Here is a 17,773-nt window from a genome sequence, read left to right as displayed (position 1 = left end):
CAATTTCCTCCGAAACTAGGCCTCCTATCATGATCTTTGCCTTCCTTCCCTTCAGGAAATTACGTACGTAATTGTACGTCCATTGTCCCAGATCTACATCCTTTACCCTTTTTAGCACTGTTGCATGGGTTGCATTATCAAAGGCGTTCTTGAGGTCTAACCCTAGAATGTCCTTTGTCGCTGTTCCCGGATTATCTATAATCTGATGTTTTAACTGTAGCATTGTGTCTTGCGTTGAGAAGTTCCTTCTGAACCCTATCATTGTGGGTGGAAGCGCATCCCGGTCCTCGAGATAGGTAGTTATTCGCTCCAGAATTATGTGCTCCATGAGTTTCCCCACGCAAGATGTGAGAGATATGGGTCTCAAGTCCGCAATCTGCAGTCGCTTGCCTGGCTTCGGTATTAACACGATTTTTGCAGTCTTCCATTGTTGCGGAATCTGTCCTGCTTTCCATGATTTGTTAATGAATTCAGTTAACTTGGTTATGGACTCGTTATCCAAATTGCATAGCGTTTTGTTAGTTATGCCATCTGGTCCAGGTGCTGATCTAGCATTGAGTTTTTGCAAGACGACCCTCACTTCCGCCTTCCCGATCTCGTTGTCAAAATCATCATTTGCCAGCCCTGTGTAATCAGGGTGTGTAACGGGAAGCGCTTGAGAGATGCATGTTTTCTTGATTTCATTCAGGAAATCCTGTTCTGTACCTTGATATCGTTGTATTAACCGATTAATATTGTGTCTTTCTGCCAACTTGTTTCCGTCCGGGTTTAACAAATGTCTAAGGATGGTACACGTTTTCGCCATTCCTATCTGGTTGTCCATGTCATTGCACTTTTCCTCCCGCAGTTGTCTGCACAGCTGCTGGGCGTATTGCTCTATATCCCTGTTCAATTTAGCTATCCTTCTAAGAAGTGTCCGGTTGTGCCCTCGGTTTTTCCACCTCCGTTGTAAGCCTTCCTTAGCTTCCCACATGTGGAGAAGCTTATTGTCTACATACTCTAGCTGCGCCTCCGGTGGCACCGTTTGTGTGCGGCCTCCACGTCTCGTTATAACTTTTTGGTCCATTCCTCAATACTCTGTATTATTTCGTCGGGCTCCTCTCTGATGTTCTGGAACTTGTCCCAATCGACAAGCTTAAGTTGTCTGCCATTTGCCTTCCGCGGCCCTGCCCTCACGGTTACTTCAAGTATAAAATGATCGCTTCCCAAGTCATGTTGCGTATTGGTCCACTGCGTGTCCAGTATGTTTTTTGTGAACGTCAAACCTGGCATGGTATTCGTGCAAACGCTAGTACCTGTTGTAAGAAAAGGACTTAAAGGCGTCTCAACGGTCAGCCGTTCCAGCCGCACACGGATGCGTTTACATTGCTCTGTCACCTTTGCCCTCGCGCACGTCGACGACCGCATCATGTCGGGACGATGAGGACCCAAACTGCGACGTTCCCATTCCTGGACCAGGAATTGCACAAAACCGAGAAGAACAAGGTGTGTCTGGTCGAGGTCGAGTCCGTCGGCCTGTACAAGGTCCATTTATTGTGATGGTTAACGGACGTTCGTCACTATGTTTGTTGACAGCGGACGAGAAAGGATTAACATGAACTTTTTATTTCATGGCATGGGTGGAACGGCTGACGACGCACGGATACGCTACCGTGTGCAGCGCCGTTGAGTCGGACGTCGCGGCCAACCCAGCAGTCAGGGTCGCAACTCCGGAGGTCTTGGATCAGGCCACGGCTCACGACGACTACACCCGGTAGGCCTCGTCCACGAACCTGCTCCCGGCCACTGCACCCAGGCAGGAGCCGTTCGGCAGGTCTCGGCCTTGGACCTTGAACAGACACACTGGAGCTCAACCTGGCCGACACGTACGGGTCTCACGTCCGGCTCAGGAACGCTGCCAGAAACTCGTCCTCTCGAGCGGCGCACCGCTTTCTCTGCCTTCGTGGCCTCAACCCTCGAGCTCTTTTCCGCACGCTCCTTCTTCTTGGCCAGAGCACCGCCAGGTACCCTCGGGTGCACACTGCAGCTCAATGAGCTCGCGGCCCACGTCCGAGTCTGGCGCGTCGCTCGGTACGGCTCGGCACCGCTCGGCGATCCTCGATTCAGCCAGAACTCCCCTGGCACCTGGATCCTCGGCCACCCTGAACCTCGCCCGGCTCCGTGCTCCCCTGCGCGCACTCCCGCGTCTCGCCCGGCAGAACATCTCGCTCGTCCCTTGCCGAAGTGCGACACTCTGGTGACACCGGCGCTTGATGGCATGCGTGCGACTACTGAGCAGTCAACCTGCATCGGAGACGCGATGCTCCATGCGGGGAATGGCCAGCCCGTCCAGCGAAAAGCGTGCGCCGAGACGCGATGCTCGACGCAACCGTGACCAATAGCCAGGCCACGTTCATCGCTGTGTTGAACGGCTGACCGCAGAGACGCCTCGCCGAGATCCTTGATGCCCTCGGCAAGGAAGAGAACAGCAGGCCAGGCCGCGCCCCGAGATGCAGTACTCGTGCCGGCAATGCCGCCCCAGCTGGTAGTTGGACGGCAGCAGCGTGGATGGCCGCGTTCCCTGGCCGGAACCTGGATCGCCTGCGTCCGACGCTTCGGCCCGCTGTCTCCCGTCTGCCGCTGCTCCGGCTCGTCCCCAGCCCCACAGCCTACTGCCACGTCATGGTCGCACGTGGCCCAATCGTGGCAAGGAAGAGAACAGCAGGCCAGGCCGCGCCCCGAGATGCAGTACTCGTGCCGGCAATGCCGCCCCAGCTGGTAGTTGGACGGCAGCAGCGTGGATGGCCGCGTTCCCTGGCCGGAACCTGGATCGCCTGCGTCCGACGCTTCGGCCCGCTGTCTCCCGTCTGCCGCTGCTCCGGCTCGTCCCCAGCCCCACAGCCTACTGCCACGTCATGGTCGCACGTGGCCCAATCGTGGCACGCCACCTCTATGGGCCACCACTGGTCATCAGCTGATTGGCGCACAGTTGCCTCGTAATCGCACGTGCCTTCTTTTCTTCATTTCTTGTTGTCGCCTTCATGCCACCTGCCCTCCACTCGTCTTCTTCAGTTTTGGTTTGAAGTTCCTCGGGTCTTTAAGTCCTTTCCTTACACCTGTTCTTGTAGGAATGAATGGATCGGTCACGAGCGTCAGGCCCTCCTCCTGTGCGTCCAACCACAAGTTCCTGCCTTTCTGGGTTTCGATCCTCTATCCTCATGCACTGTGTGGGGCGTTGAAATCTCCTCCAATCACTAGCGCCCGGTTGCCCATTATAGCGAGGGTTTTTCGAAACAGCATGTGAAATTTGCGCTTTCTGCATTTAGGACTGCTGTAAATATTCAATACAAAAAGACTGTCCTCAGTTTTCCGCGTGGGTATGAGTTCGAGGAGAATGTGATTTATTGCCTTAATTTCCATGTCATGTTGCACCACCGCGTGATTTCGCTTAACCAGCATTGCTAATACCTTTGTCTCCCCATCAGCACTGCTGAATGACTTATATCCCGACAATTTGGCCAGCCCGTGCGTTTCTTGCACTATTATAACATTCTGGGTGCTGGTGTCTTTAAGATGTTGCAAAATGTATCGTTTTCAATTATATCCTCAACAATTCCATTGCCAAATCGTGTAGCTAATTTGTCTGTCTATGGCGGCGTTACAGGCTCTCCGATCCCTCGGTGGGCACCGAAGTCCTAGCGTATGGTTTGAAAGACGTCTTAACTGGGCCCCCACCACTTGACTGCGATCCCCATATTGCTAGCTTGGCGTCGAAATCAGCCACCATTTGCTGCACTTTCTGCAATATCGTCTTGCCTAGCTCCTCGATTTTGGCCTCTATGTTTGCCTCAAATCTAACTCCTTGTTGCTCGAGCTTAGTTTGCAATTTTCTTTCAGTTTGTTCCATTTTGGCTTCCATAATGTTTGCGAATTCCTCCTGGCTTTCTTGTGGCGTCGCCACTGCTTTGGGTTTCTTTACCACGCTTTTAATCGGAGCGTTCTCTGGTTTACGTTTAACGGGGGTGAGGGCTGCTACCTCTTCATCCATTGCTGCGCCTTTTTCCTCCGTTAAAGCTTGTGAGGTTTCCTCGTTGCGTGTAACCCCTCCGTTTTTCAGAAAGTCATTTTCTTCCCCGAGTTTTTTAATCTCATTCATAAATGCAACATTGTTCAGCCTGATCTGCGCCAATTTGTTCTCCAGCGCCTTAATCCTACATTGAAGAGCAGCCTCTGCCTGTGCGCGCGCCCCGTAAGCTACATCAGCCCAGCTCACCTGGAAAGGTCTCGCGGTGCCACATACGCCGCTTGGTCCTTTTTGGGCTTTGGGATCCTCCTCCCTTCTATGGTCGGGGAGACCCGGTATTGCCGGTCTTGGGTCTAGACCTCGATCTGGACCTCGATCTGGATCTCGACATAGATGTGGTGGTAGTAAACGTAGAGCGGTTTTTGTCTTGTGCTTGAAGCTTGGTGAAGGCTTCTGGTCCGGATGCGTCCCGCCTCCGACGGTTGACCTGAGTCGCCCCATCTTTGCGTGTGAAGTGCTTTCGCTTCCGTCTCGTTCCAAGCAGCGTCGTTTCACCAGGTACGGTACCTTGAATCTGGCCTTGCAATGGCGATCTGCCGTCGGGTGGTCCTTTCCACACAGCTGGCACTTCACTTCGCACTCATGGTCCTGCGGTGGGTTCTCAGCCCCGCACCCTCTGCATATTCTGCTATTCCGGCTCGGGCAGACGTTAGCTCTGTGACCAAGGCGTCCACACTGGTAGCACACGTCTATTTTCTTGCAGTATAGTGAGCACTTGACCAGTGCTCTTCCGTAGCTCACATAACTTGGAACGCGATGCCCATCGAAGAGGACGATGACGTTCGTGGTGTTTCCCATCCTCTTGGCCATGAGGACCGTCGGATTTCTCGGGGTTACCAGCATTTCCACGATCTCTCTTGGAGACACGTCCTGCGTTACTCCTTGGATAACCCCTTTCCATGTATCTTGCGGAGCTGACTCGTACGCATTGGCTATAAATTCCTTGTCCCCAATCTTCAGTTGAGCGGTGGTTCGGTATTTTTCGGCGCGCTCCTCTGATGGTGTGCTGACCACTAGATGACTAGAATGTTCTGTTTATAGTTGGCACATACCGTGTCTTCTTCCTATTCATTCCTGGGTATTTTAACGGCGTTGGCGACGCACCCTTCTAGACTATTGATCCCGTAGCCAGTGACCTTGAGGCCGTCACGTGGGCGCACAATTATCTTGTAATCTTCCTTCGGCAGACGGGGCATCCTGCTCCCAGCCACAATTTGTCTTGCTCTCTGTCCCTTCCTCCATCTATTCTCGTTTAAGAAGTGCGTTTCTTGGTCCTTGGCTTCATGCGTTGTGGTTTCTTTGTTGGCTCGTCTTCTTCTGTTCACAAAGCGCCAACCTGCTTCGTTCTCATACTCTTAATGCGTGATATCCCCACCATCCACACTCATCGTAGCCATCCTGTGGCATTAACCCGAGAAGACACCGCCTTGAGGGGGCTCAAGACACCAGTGTACGTGGGCTAGGCCAAGTGCATTATGTACAGGAGCAGGAGGCAACAGCGTCGGGCGTTCGTCGGCGTTACAGAAAAGCGGTCGATGTGCCGAAAATTAACCGTCCAGCTACTTGACAGCGGTATCCCGGGGTTCCGTGGAACTTCCACTTTCTTCACTGTAAGAAGGTGTCCGTCAATTCTTCGATTTCACGCTGAGAATCACTCAAAATCTGCGGACCCAACGCGACATGCGTGTCTGCACTCCGTGGCCCCCTGGCGGTCACCCGAAAATGTACAGAGCCAAAAAGAAAACGAAGTGGCCCGGAAATTGGGATATTCACACCAGCAACTAACAGCAAGCTTTGAGAAGTACTAATTAAAATATACCTTAACAATAAAAGCAGAAGTTCAACACAAGGCAAGATTTATTTGAGACACAAAAAGTGCAAGCAAATAGTTGAGAATTAGAATACCATGCGCACAACTTATGGACGTTGCGGGCGTAGCGGTAGCCTTCGTCACTCAACAGGAGCCCTCAAAAGGTAAGTGTAGGGTGTCAGAATTGAACTGATGGCTATGTAATAGTCCGCAGTTTCCTTCTGAAGAAATAAAGTTTACTATCAATCTCAGTCTTAGGCACACGGCAGCCCCAACGCATCTTGGTGGCTTTCAGCTGCCGTCGCCACTAGCGAAAACAAAACTTGTCGACTCCAAAGGGCCTAGTGGAGACCCTGTTGCCGTTGTTTAGCGCATGATCAATCACTTTCAACTTGAAAGCAGCCGTGTAGCTTCAGTATTGCCCTATAACAAGATTACCGACACAACATACAAAACACGCTGCAAGGCACGCTGGCCGCTTTAGCTTGGCTTGGATTGAATCTCCGTGCAATAATAGTATGCGCGATGCTTAAGAGATGGCACCAGATGGTGCATGCTATCATCATCAACGGCTGAAACGAGCAGAAGACATTATTGTGGCAATTTTCGAGGGTGCGATTATTACTCAAGGAAAAAAAAATTGAATTTTTGTTGGCTGATGTGGAGGGGGGGAGAATTACACTAATGCGAGGATTAGGCGAGTAATGGTGTCCTGCAGGGTTCAATTCTTGGACCGTTACTATTTATAACATATATTAATGATCTGTGTGACATTCCAAGATCCCCAAAATGAATTATTTACGCTGACGACACCAACACACTTTTTAAAGGTAGAATACTCATGCACCTTGAAACTGAAGTAAATGATTACTTACTCAAATTAGAAAAATGGCTTCATCAAAATAAGCTCATCCTTAATATATTTAAAAGTAAGTACATAGTATTCCAGCCTATTAACAAGCCTTACGAGGACGACATTAACATCTTTTTGAAGAAGCAAAGGCTGGAGCAGGTTAAATCGCGAAAATTCCTCGGAGTGTGGTTCCAAGAAAATTTGTATTGGAATACTCATGTTGATAGTCTCGCATCCGAACTAAGTAAAACAGGTGGGTGTATATTTAAAATAAATCCACTTATACCAATTTGGCTAAAAAAAAAAAAAAGATATACTATTCTCTTTTTTATTCGCGTTTAAATTATAGTATGCTAGTATGGGGCACTACAAGTGAGAAGAATTTAAATAAACTAGAAATCTTACAGAAAGGCCTATTCGATGATTATTATGGCCACCCAAGGCAGATTCCTAGCGGTCCATTATTCATAAAACATGATATACTCAAAGCAAGACAGGTGTATGAATATAAGCTATTACTTTACATTTATAAAAATAAACTCCACACTATTACGGCACCGGAAGGTGCACTCATATACTCGCTCCGTAGGCAACAATTTCGCGTTCCTGCTACTAGGACTAGATATGATAAAGCCCTAATTGCATACCGCACCCCACAGCTTATAAATCATTTAGGTGAACAATAAAATTTTAACCTCTCATTAATGCAATTCAAATATCACATAAAACATCTCCTCATTAATTGAGTATAGTAAACATCATGTTTCCAATAAACTTCTGGCTAGGTTCCACATATGCTCTCACCTTTAGGTACAAAATGCGTGTATATACAATAGCATGTACGAACATATGGGCAATGTATTATTATGTTAGTGTATTATATGAATATATCAATATGTATGTGTGTTTTTTATATGTAATGAAAAGAGCCTCGATGTCTGATTCTGTGTGTCTATGCAGCCTATTTTTTGTACTTATATGTCACCTATTTTTGCTTTTATGCTATTTCTGTTTTTCTGTTATTATGCTGCTCCTTGTATTGTGATTATTATTCAATGTAGCACTGTTTGCTGAACTTTTTTCGCGTAGCGAAGCCACATCAGGCCGTATGGCCTTTCGCTTCGCTTCGTTTTTCTGTATTCTCTCCAAAAATAAAATCTGTTCACTTCAAAAAAAAAAAAAAAAAAAAAAAGGTACTCCTGGAGACGTAGAGCCCAGCAACCTAGGCGACCAGTTGGGTCCTTGAGCAACAACAACCAACACAGAGTGCGGTGGTTCATAATAACTGAAAACTTTGGGCCATACAACTAGGGATTTCGCTACAGCCCAGACCAACGCAAGACACTTGCCCTCCGTTACCGAATAGTTTCGCTCAAATGTGGAGAGAAGGCGGCTGGCATACGCAATAACACGCATTTGGCCTCCCTGGTGTCGAGTGAGGTCGGCCCCAACGCCGTGAGCACTGATGTCTGTGCGAACATCGGTGCTCGCGAACGGGTCGAAGTGAGCCAGTATTGGTGGTGAAGTGAGCAGTTCGATTAGCGTGGAAAACGCAGCTGCTTGGTCTTGGCCCCACGAGAAGGGCGCATTCTTTTTGAGAAGATCAGTTAGTGGTCGTGCAATTGTAGCGAAATTGCATACAAAACATCCGAAGTACGAGCATAAAACCACAAAACAACAAAGATCTTTAATAGAAGAAGGCAGAGAAAAGTTTTTTACAGTGCTAATTTTGTCAGGGTACGGTTGGACGCCAGCATCACTTACACGATGACCAAGGACCGTGATTTCTCGTCTCCTGAGTGCTAGGGAGTGCGAGAAGGTTCTTGTGAAGGCCCACCGCAAATAGAGCGAGCTGAGCGATTCGCTGCTCCGACACATGGCCGCCAAACTGGAGGGCCAAGACTACCACCAGTACCTGAGAGCGTTGTCCTTCTTTTGCTACCTAAAAGATGATTGCCTTGCCACGTTGGGCGAGATCAACAGCGCTCTGGTCTTTGAGACACAAGTTGAGGAACCGGAAAGCGAACGAGCCCCTCGCACTGATTCCACAGGAGAGCTGTCGCTCGCAAAGTCGACCGAGTGCGGCGGCTACTTCTCGCTGGAGGTCACTTTCATCGACTACCAGTACCGCATCGCAGATATGGCCGGAGAGCTGAAACGCATGTCGGTGCACGGACTGGGACGTGGCCACCGGGAGACACAGCACGACATGTGCAGGTTCCTGCGAGTCCTGTACCTCACGGTCATCTCGTGCAGTTTCCTGCCCTGTCAGAGCTCGTGGCGAAGCTGGCCACAGGACATAGGGGAGACCCGCTCAAGTTTGCCCGGCGACGCCAGCGCTTGCCTTTCCCCTGCCAGAAAAATCGCACAACAGTAGAGCCTTCCGACCCTTCCGCTCCCTTTGGCTTCCACGCATTTGCGAAGCACGCGCTGCACGTGAAACGTCCCTCGTTCCGCGATGTCACCCCAACAGAAAAGGGGGTGACATCGCTGCGTCGTCATCTGTCACAATAACCATGCAAACACGAAGAGGTCGACTCCACCAGTGAAATTCTACCGATTCCCAAACCGATGGTACGAAACAAGCAGACGACAGAAATGGATTAAAGCAGTGCCCCGAAAAAAGTATGTAAACAATTTTTTTTTCATAAACATTAGCACGCGCACAATAAATTCAAAATTACGTGTGTTCATTCCAGCGTCACCGTTTCTCTAATCTATCGAGTTACTCGGAGATGCACGTCCCCATCTTAAAAGTATAGATTTTCAACGCCCGTCTTTAGAGCACTGTTAAAAAATAGTGAATAAATATTTTATGCTGCTACTATTATTCGATATTGTTGGGGACGTAGTAGTTGAAGCTGTGTTCACATGTGGTATTGGTAATGTGTTGTTATATATTTTTAAATCTACGTAGCGCCGACGAAAGTGTGTGGTTGCCAAAAGCTTGGACAACTATGAAAAAAAGAAAAAAATGCATTAGCCGTTGTTGCACGTCCGTTAGCAGATACAGTGAACTAGTTGTTACTGAGTGTGCAGGGGCAGCCCGAACAACACGGTGCATTTTTGATACGTGTAAAAGATAAAATACCTTTACAGCAATGAGCTTAACCGCTTAACCTAAAGCACGAGAAGCGGCCTTACCCATCCATCTAGGAACAAACATAGTGCATAGTACACAGAGTAAACCAAATAAAACAAGCATATAATAATGAACGTACAAAAAGTTTTATTCACCTCTAACCTCGTAAACAGCGTCGTCTTTCACTTGCGAAACGCACTTCGCTCCGACGAGGACGGCGTCGTCTGCTACAACTTGCTTCGCTGCCCTTTTACTAAAGTGCTGCCACGAAAAAAAATCCTCAATTGCGGCATCCTAATAAATACGGATAGAGCGCACCGCACGCGACGCGAAACTCTCAAAAACACGTGCAGAACGCGTGCAGCGCACGAGCAAAGAAAAGCGTTTTTAAGGCAGGTTGAATGGGACAGCGGAGGGGCGAAGACTCGAGTAACCAGTTTTCTCCCCGCATTGACTGACAGCGCCACGCTCCGCAGCGCCTCCCTCGGCGTGGGTCTCCCCTATGGGCTCTGCTCCAGAATGTGGTCGAAGTCGAGAAGGCCTGCTATGCCACAAAGCTTCACGATCCTTCTGGTGGGGAGACCCAAAATGCCAAGGTCGTGGCTATTCTCCCGCTGATGGAAGACCTCGCAGTGGTCGACGGGAAAGACCTCGTGGAAGTCGAGGGGGAAGACCTTGGGGAAGTCGAGGTGGAAGACCTGGCAGAGGCTTGAACTCTGTTTTAACTTCAAGCTCTGCAGAATTTAGTTGGTGTACCGTTGTCTTGGGTATGATCACTTTGTGACATACAGGAATGAATTCGCACGAATTCAAAACAACCTGCTGTACTTGCGCGTTGGCGTTAGCACACAGTCCTAAAAGGCAAAGGAATCGAGCGATATGATAAAACAAGTAAATCCCCCTCGCACCCCCCCCCCAAAAAAAAGCATCAAACAATATACTGATGGATACCCCTCGCAGGAGGTATGTACCTAAGACGCGCAAAACTCTGGCAATGCAATGAATACATGCACACACCAAACATCATCTGTGTTGCCATGTGAATTCGCTCCTGCTCCATCACAGGTCGGTTATCCAAGACAGCTCAAGTACCCAGCACCTCCACCAATTTGTTACGGGGATTACAAATACATGGAAGAGAGAAACGAGTGTATTTCTAATATTTACAGAAAGGTGTGACACCCCAGGGCTGCCAGCATCTCGTGCGGCGAGTCCACTTCTTCATCGATTCGTCTACGACAGCCGAGCCATGCCCACTGCCTCGTAACAATATTAATACTGAATTGTAACTAGGTGGTTGACAATAATGCACTGAGAAAATGAACGGGACATGCATCAAGTTGATGTCACTGCTCGTTTAAGAATGCTAAGGAAAAGATGGCTCTGTGTCTTATTTCTAGCGTAGGTGCATAGTTTTCTTACAATTTCAATACATTTTAACATAAGAAACACCAGGAAAAACATAAAACAAGTACTTTTTTGGACTTCATATAGGTGGGCAATTTAAATAAGACATGCTTACCGAGAAAGAAAAAAAAAGTCGACGCTTTTCGTTAAAAAAAATTGTCTTTTTAAGTGTGGCCTAACATATCAATTAAACCTCGTACAACTTTTCTGTCTATAATTTACAATTTCTGCATACACCACTTCTCTCAATCTATGCAGGCAGGCTGAAAAGTGAGTGGTCCAAGATTTCACTCGACTCAGTGCACATGAATGATACAAACCCTGTCAAAAGAGGCATCAACTCACCGCTGCGGTCGGCCAGCAAGTTGAGCAGGGCCGCTTGGGCGTGCTCGAGTTGCAATAGCACGGGACTTTGCTGACTGCAGCGCTTCAAGAGGCTTAGGGTCCACACGCACGCCGCCTGTGCAGACATCCCCTCCCTCGCACAGTCTGACACGACACTTAAACAGCTCCACATAGAATACTCACACGTCCAGTACGAAAACATTTAGTATATATGATGGGTATATGCAATGGCTCGAGATAACAGCATCATGTCACTACCAATCTGGCTGCTAAAGGTGAGTGTTCTAGTGAAAATTGCACTGATGTGACATGAACTGGAGACAGTGGAAACAAAACTGTGTGCGCTACTTAGCCCTAAACTCTCACGTTTTAAGCACCAGCCATGCAATTATATTAACCTCAGTACTATAGAGAATGCTTGTCCATGACTTCAACACAACAAAGTTTCACTGCTGCCGCAAAGGGAGACCGAGTCAACCAATTCAAACTTAGGTGGATGCCAAGGATTTGAAGCCTAGAGTCACAAGAGATTGTTGGCAAACACACCTTTCATTTCTGATGCAAAGTAACAGCGAGAATATGCTGAAGTTCAGCAGCACCTTTCTGGCAAGGCTTCCTAAATGAAAATTAACTGGGAATCCAACTGGTTCCAACTAGTACCAACTGGCATCAGCTGGTTCCAGTCCGAAACTAACTGTTCCCAGTTGACTCCAGTTGCAACTGGTTCCAGTTGGCAAGTGGTTCCAGTTGGAAACTAACTGACCCCAGTTGATACCAGTTACAACTGGTTCCAGTTAGCATCTGGTACCAGTTATAACTTACCTGGTCCCAGTTGGGAACTAACCCAGTTGATTCCAGTTGCAACTGGTACAAGTTACAACTTAACTGGTATCAGTTGATCACAGTTGCAACTGGTACAAGTTACAACTTAACTGGTCTCAGGTGATTACAGTTGCAACTGGCTCCAGTTGGCAGTTGGCCCCAGTTACAACTCAACTGGCCACCTACAAGATGACCAGTTGAACTGAAAGCAGCTATCTTTTCTTGTTTAAACGTCATCCCCTTAGCTTATTTATAATATTATTAATAGTCTCACCTCACCTGATGTGTATTTACTATCGTGGATTATCTTGTGCAAGTGCGCTATACACAATGCAGTCAAACATTCAACAGCATTCAGTACATTCAACTAATATTAAATAGCTGCTGTTGTAAATCTTTTACATCTGTCGCGGCCTGATTGATCTCGGGGTGTTCATAATGTCCTTGCTTCGTTGGGAGCATGCCTGCTTGATAGCATTCAGTGCAGCACTGCGATTACTTACGTGAAACGACAAAATATGTACAGTCATATCTCGATAATTCGAACTCGAAGAGGCCCGAAAATTTTTTCGTTTAAAAGAAGTTCGAATTAATAAAAGCTAAGTAAACGGAGGGCTCCCCATACAGTGGCACATGAGCATTGAGCCAACACACGAGGGGGGAGTTTCAGAAGACTGACATTTATTCACAAATCGCAGCACATCTGCCATTGATTGAAGTAATTGGTGATGCACGTCTGCACACGTTTCCTTGCAAAGAGTCAATCAATTTTGCACGCAGCTTGCAAAGCATGTCTACTTCAGCTTCAGCATTCTCCTGGCAAGAGAAGTTGCGCGCGGCTATGTCTAGCGCTGACACTCTCTAAAGACGATGATAACAAAGACTGCAACTCCGCTACTACCCTGATGACGCTGATGATATTGTTGCCTCGCCTTTTGTAACGGGCAATCAAACTGAAAATTCGGATCTGGTACAATAAGTGTCTAATTATTAGTTTGGTGTACTTGCTGCCGGACCTTTTCTGTCCTGCAGATGGTTAGCACACCACCATTGTTCAAATCGACGCTTCATTGCCTTCACCGCTTCCCATTGCAGTTGCTCTTGTGACTCCCGGAAACCAGCAGCAATTTCTGCCGTTGTTCGGGTGGCGTAGCGGCCGCAGAAGAAGTGGTGGAGACCTGTTGTTGCAATGATAGGCAGCGAAGCACGATGTTCTCAATGCTTTCTTCCGCTAGGGTGCAAAGGGGGTATGTCGTGTCGAGGTTCAGTGTGTACGTCGCCCGCAGCAATCGGGTTCGCAACATGCCGCACCTGGTTTTACATAGCAGACCGCTTCCCTTTAAGCTTTCGTACAATGGTTTTTCCTCCATCGCTTGTGTTGCTTTTCTGTAGAAACTCAAAGCGGGATTTCCTGCTGCCCTCGTTTGTCAGCTGGCACTTTCAGCCTCTTGGACGGCGTACCATACCTTGGTCCTCCTGTCCTGCTGAGGTTTCTCCGTAAGTCGGCATGGTGCAACCTCGTACCGCTCCGCCAGGCGTTTTGTGCGCAGCACCTACTTTGTGCTGACGCACTTTGGGTGGATGTACTTATACACCTCACGCGCCATACGTTTGTCTGGTAGTTGACTCAGGCGGCGCTCATAAGCGAGTTTGGACACTGCTTCCTGAGCCTCAAATAAAGACCAGCCCACCTCGCCTTACACCACCTCATTTCGTACGCCCCTGTGGACTCCCAGTGCGGCTCTACCTGCCTCCCTCTGACGTGCTTCAAGGGACTGAAATGTCCCGGATAACGAGCAGAGCACACTGTTTGCAAAAGTCAAACCCGAACCACTACTGACTCCCAGAGCTCTCTGGTGACTTCAGATCTGTTGAATGTCCAAAGTGCCCTGTAGTTTAGAAAGGCACGCTTTCTTATTACTCTGGGTTTAAGTTCACTCTCGCAGTGGTGTGTATAGTGAGGTGCAGATGACAATGTCACTACCAAGTATCTGTACATGTTTGTCCACTCTATAGGGTTTCCCTGGAGCATGAGCCTGTTTTCAGTGTATTGCATGGGGTTCTTTTGGTTCCCCATAACCATGCATGCCGATTTTGCGGGGTTGAAGAGCAGACCAATAGTCTGTGCCTCCTCTGAACATATGCCTAGCAAACGCTGTAGCTCCTTTGTGTTATCTGCAAGTAGCACAATGTCATCGGTATAAAATAGGGCTGGCAGACGGCGCAGGCAAATCACTGCCTAATTCCAGCAGGTAAGGTTGAAGCATGCGTCGCTCTCTCTCGGTTTCCTCTCTATGGTAACTACCAGGACCATGAATAGCACGGGAGACAAGGGGAATTTTGTTACAATGTTAGCTCAAATGCAACGCCCCAACGCGGCACTCATTTTCGTGTTTCTTACCCAATCTTTTGTCCCTCCTTTTGTCACAGGCGCTTCTTACCCAATCTTTCGTAACTCGTTCGTCCACTGCACTTGCTTCTTTGTGAAGGGAAGAAGTGGGAGTGAAGACAAGAACAACGAAATGCATTCACTGCCTGCAAGCACTTGGTGACATCAGCTCCAGTTCTTGTGCATTTCAACCCTGCCAGGCCTGTTTGCCTAACAAAACAACAGCGGGAGACAACCGTGATGAATTGAATTTTTCCCACAAGCAATCTAAGCATTTTCCTTCGCATTTTGGCATTTTAGTACGGGCATGCATTTCACACGGCTGCCCCACCACCGACGAAGCAGCGGAGGCGTGCACGGCAAACCAGGAGAGAAAGAGCGCTCGTTATTGCGTGCGGGTGAGCGCGAGGCTTGAAGGCGGGCCTGCACTCCTCGGGCCGGCGTTGCAGTCGTTCTCGCCGACGCAAGCGCAGGTGTGCCCCCCCTCCAAACCAAAATTACAAAAAGGAAACTACTTTTGTGCGTTGGCAGTGTCACACTTTTAGTTAGCATCAGATATGTGGGGCTGCGCTGCATATGGAAGGCGCTTTACTGAATAGTACTCCGTGGTATCCGTGTCGGTGTCCATGTCGTTTGATCTTCGTTTTCGACACCTAGCGCGCGTGCATGGTTTCACTGCGCGTGCATGGTGTGGTTTCGACGACCTTCAGCTTTGATTTTTTTTATTGTGATAGCCATTATATGGATAGTCTCGGCTGGTTTATTGTCGCTGCCGTCGCTGCCACTCACTATATATGTATACCTATCTATATATATGAAAACTCAAGAAATTTTAAAAAAGCCACTTGCGCTCGGCGCCTAGCTCACCACGATGTGCTGACGACTTATCTCCCATGCGTACTACTTTGCCCCGCGAAAAAAGCCGCCCGCGCTTATCTCCCACCCGTACTTTGCCTTGCAAATGAGGGGGAGGGAATGGTAGATGCTTGTGCGCATGCGTTTATCCTTCGGTGGGGACAATCGCGCGCCTTGACTTTGACTGAAACAATTGCATTTGGTTGCCGGGTGCACAATGATCACTTCGCTCGCTGGACAGGCGCCGTTTGCAAAAAGAGTGCACTTTTCAAACACAGCAAAGTAACCAATGGGGCACTTGTTAGTTCGCACTTATATACTCCATGCACTGAGAATGGCGCGCAGCTGCACGGGCGTCAGGGAAGACAAACGTTAAGAGCCCAAGCAGAATAAAACATTCCCCAACGTGCGTTAGCACATAGTTTATCTGAATCATCAACTGCTCCGTAGTCAATTGTACCAACAGGTACACGCTGTGTCCTGCAGGAACGAAGTTTCAGAGCTTCTCAAGTTGTTCCTGCTTTATTGGGCAGCAGCAAAATCAGTGGATCACGACTGTGGGACGTAAAAACTGTTTAGTTCCTATTTCTTCTGTAGTCTCGCAATCTGTCGATATGTGCTTGAATTGGTCTGAGACACCCTCTGCAGGGGCTATGATTTTGCGTGATGTTTTTGCTGCCATAAAGCTGGTGAGAAAAGAAACGCATGCAAGAAATTTTCTTTTAGATCAAGGCTGATGACACGTTTTAATGGACCTTAATAACTACTAACTCACCGTGTACCGTTCTCAGTTTTGAGGAATGCAATGCGAGGTCAATTAGTGCTTTCATCAGTTGATGGGTCCATGAGCGAAAGGGCGAACTGAGTTACGTAGCATTTAACGCAAACACAAGTAGCCACCCAGCAGCGTAAGCACACTCGATAGAATCAAGCTAGTACATCAGTTTGTTGGTTGGTCCTTATTAATCTTGCGCAAGGCACCAAAGGGGATCGGCCATGAAATGAACGGTGCCTTGTTATATTGATACAAGTCATCATTATCATCAACAACGGCACCATAAAGGCGATGAAGACGACGATTGTACAAAAGCTAGTGGGGGGTTGCCACTCCGCCATTTTTGGTTCAAGGACACTGTGTACTCCGTCTACAATCGGTAAATATATTTTTACCCTCTGCCTACCCTCACCCCATGACATCTTGGTGGTGGTGCCGGGTAACAAGACGGAGCTACGCAGCGGCCGACACTTGGTTTCTTCCACGATGGCACAAGAGGGTTTGGCTCCAGCTCCCGCAGTGGCCACCGCAACGACGGCAGTTGTTCTGCCCCAGCTGAAAGACCCTGGCACGTACTGCGAAACCCACAACGTCGACATTGAAGAGTGGTTGCTGCTGCACGAGCGAACAAGCAGGAATTATCGCTGGGACGAAACGCTCATGTTGGCGAACATCCTATTTTACCTGAAGGGGCAGCCAAAATGTGGTTTAAGAACCACGAAGCGGAAATTGGCAGCTGAGATGCGTGCAAAAAAAAAGATGTGTGAACTGTTCGGCAAATAGACTGGCAGGAAGACAGCGGCCAAGAAGGAGCTGGCATCTCGCGCTCAAACGTCATCGGAGTCTTACCTGTCTTACATACAGGACGTGCTCGCCCTTTGCTGCAAAGCAGACGACGGCATAGAGGAGTCCGAGAAGGTAGCGCACATATTAAAAGGCATTGCCGATGACGCATTTGATTTGCTTATTTGCAAAGACTGTGACGCAGTAGATGCCATTATCCAAGAGTGCCGGCGTTTTGAGGCCGTCAAAAGTCGACGCATTTCCCATCAGTTCGCTCGACTTCCCAACACCGCAGCAACATGGTCGTGTGAAGACATGCCTGTACCACAGGCATCGCTGACTGCAGAGCACGTCACGAAGATCATCCGTCGAGAACTTGAAGCTATGTCTCCCGATTCAACTTTCTCTCGTGCCTGTGAGTTCAGCTCCCAAATGGTGCCTCTAGTGCATGCCATCGTTCGCCAAGAGCTTTCGAACGTGGGCCTGGAATCTGGCACCACCGGCCCCTCCTGACCGGCTGACCGTTGTACACCAGTTTCCTACGCCCAAGGGCAGACGTTCCCAGCGTGCTCTCGCAATCCCGCTGAGT

The 17,773-nt window shown here is 48.6% G+C and overlaps 1 protein-coding gene across 8 annotated transcripts in view; it reads right to left on the bottom strand.

The window, feature by feature from the left end:
* Nucleotides 1-17,773, bottom strand: part of LOC119178803 (proteasome adapter and scaffold protein ECM29) — an 881,180-nt gene that overhangs the window by 467,287 nt on the left and 396,120 nt on the right. For all 8 annotated transcript variants that reach the window (XR_012895350.1, XM_075895092.1, XM_075895224.1 and 5 more), the window contains one exon: nt 11,561-11,675. Coding sequence is in view for 7 of the 8 variants with exons in the window: in XM_075895092.1 (XP_075751207.1) it covers nt 11,561-11,675 (115 nt within the window). In the remaining variant the exon portion in view is untranslated. The remainder of the gene's footprint in view (nt 1-11,560; nt 11,676-17,773) is intronic.

This window comes from Rhipicephalus microplus, chromosome 1, assembly GCF_043290135.1.
Source record: "Rhipicephalus microplus isolate Deutch F79 chromosome 1, USDA_Rmic, whole genome shotgun sequence".
In the NCBI taxonomy this organism is placed as follows: domain Eukaryota; kingdom Metazoa; phylum Arthropoda; class Arachnida; order Ixodida; family Ixodidae; genus Rhipicephalus; species Rhipicephalus microplus.
Note: the sequence above shows the minus strand (reverse complement) of the source record. Positions and strands in the feature narration are given on the sequence as shown.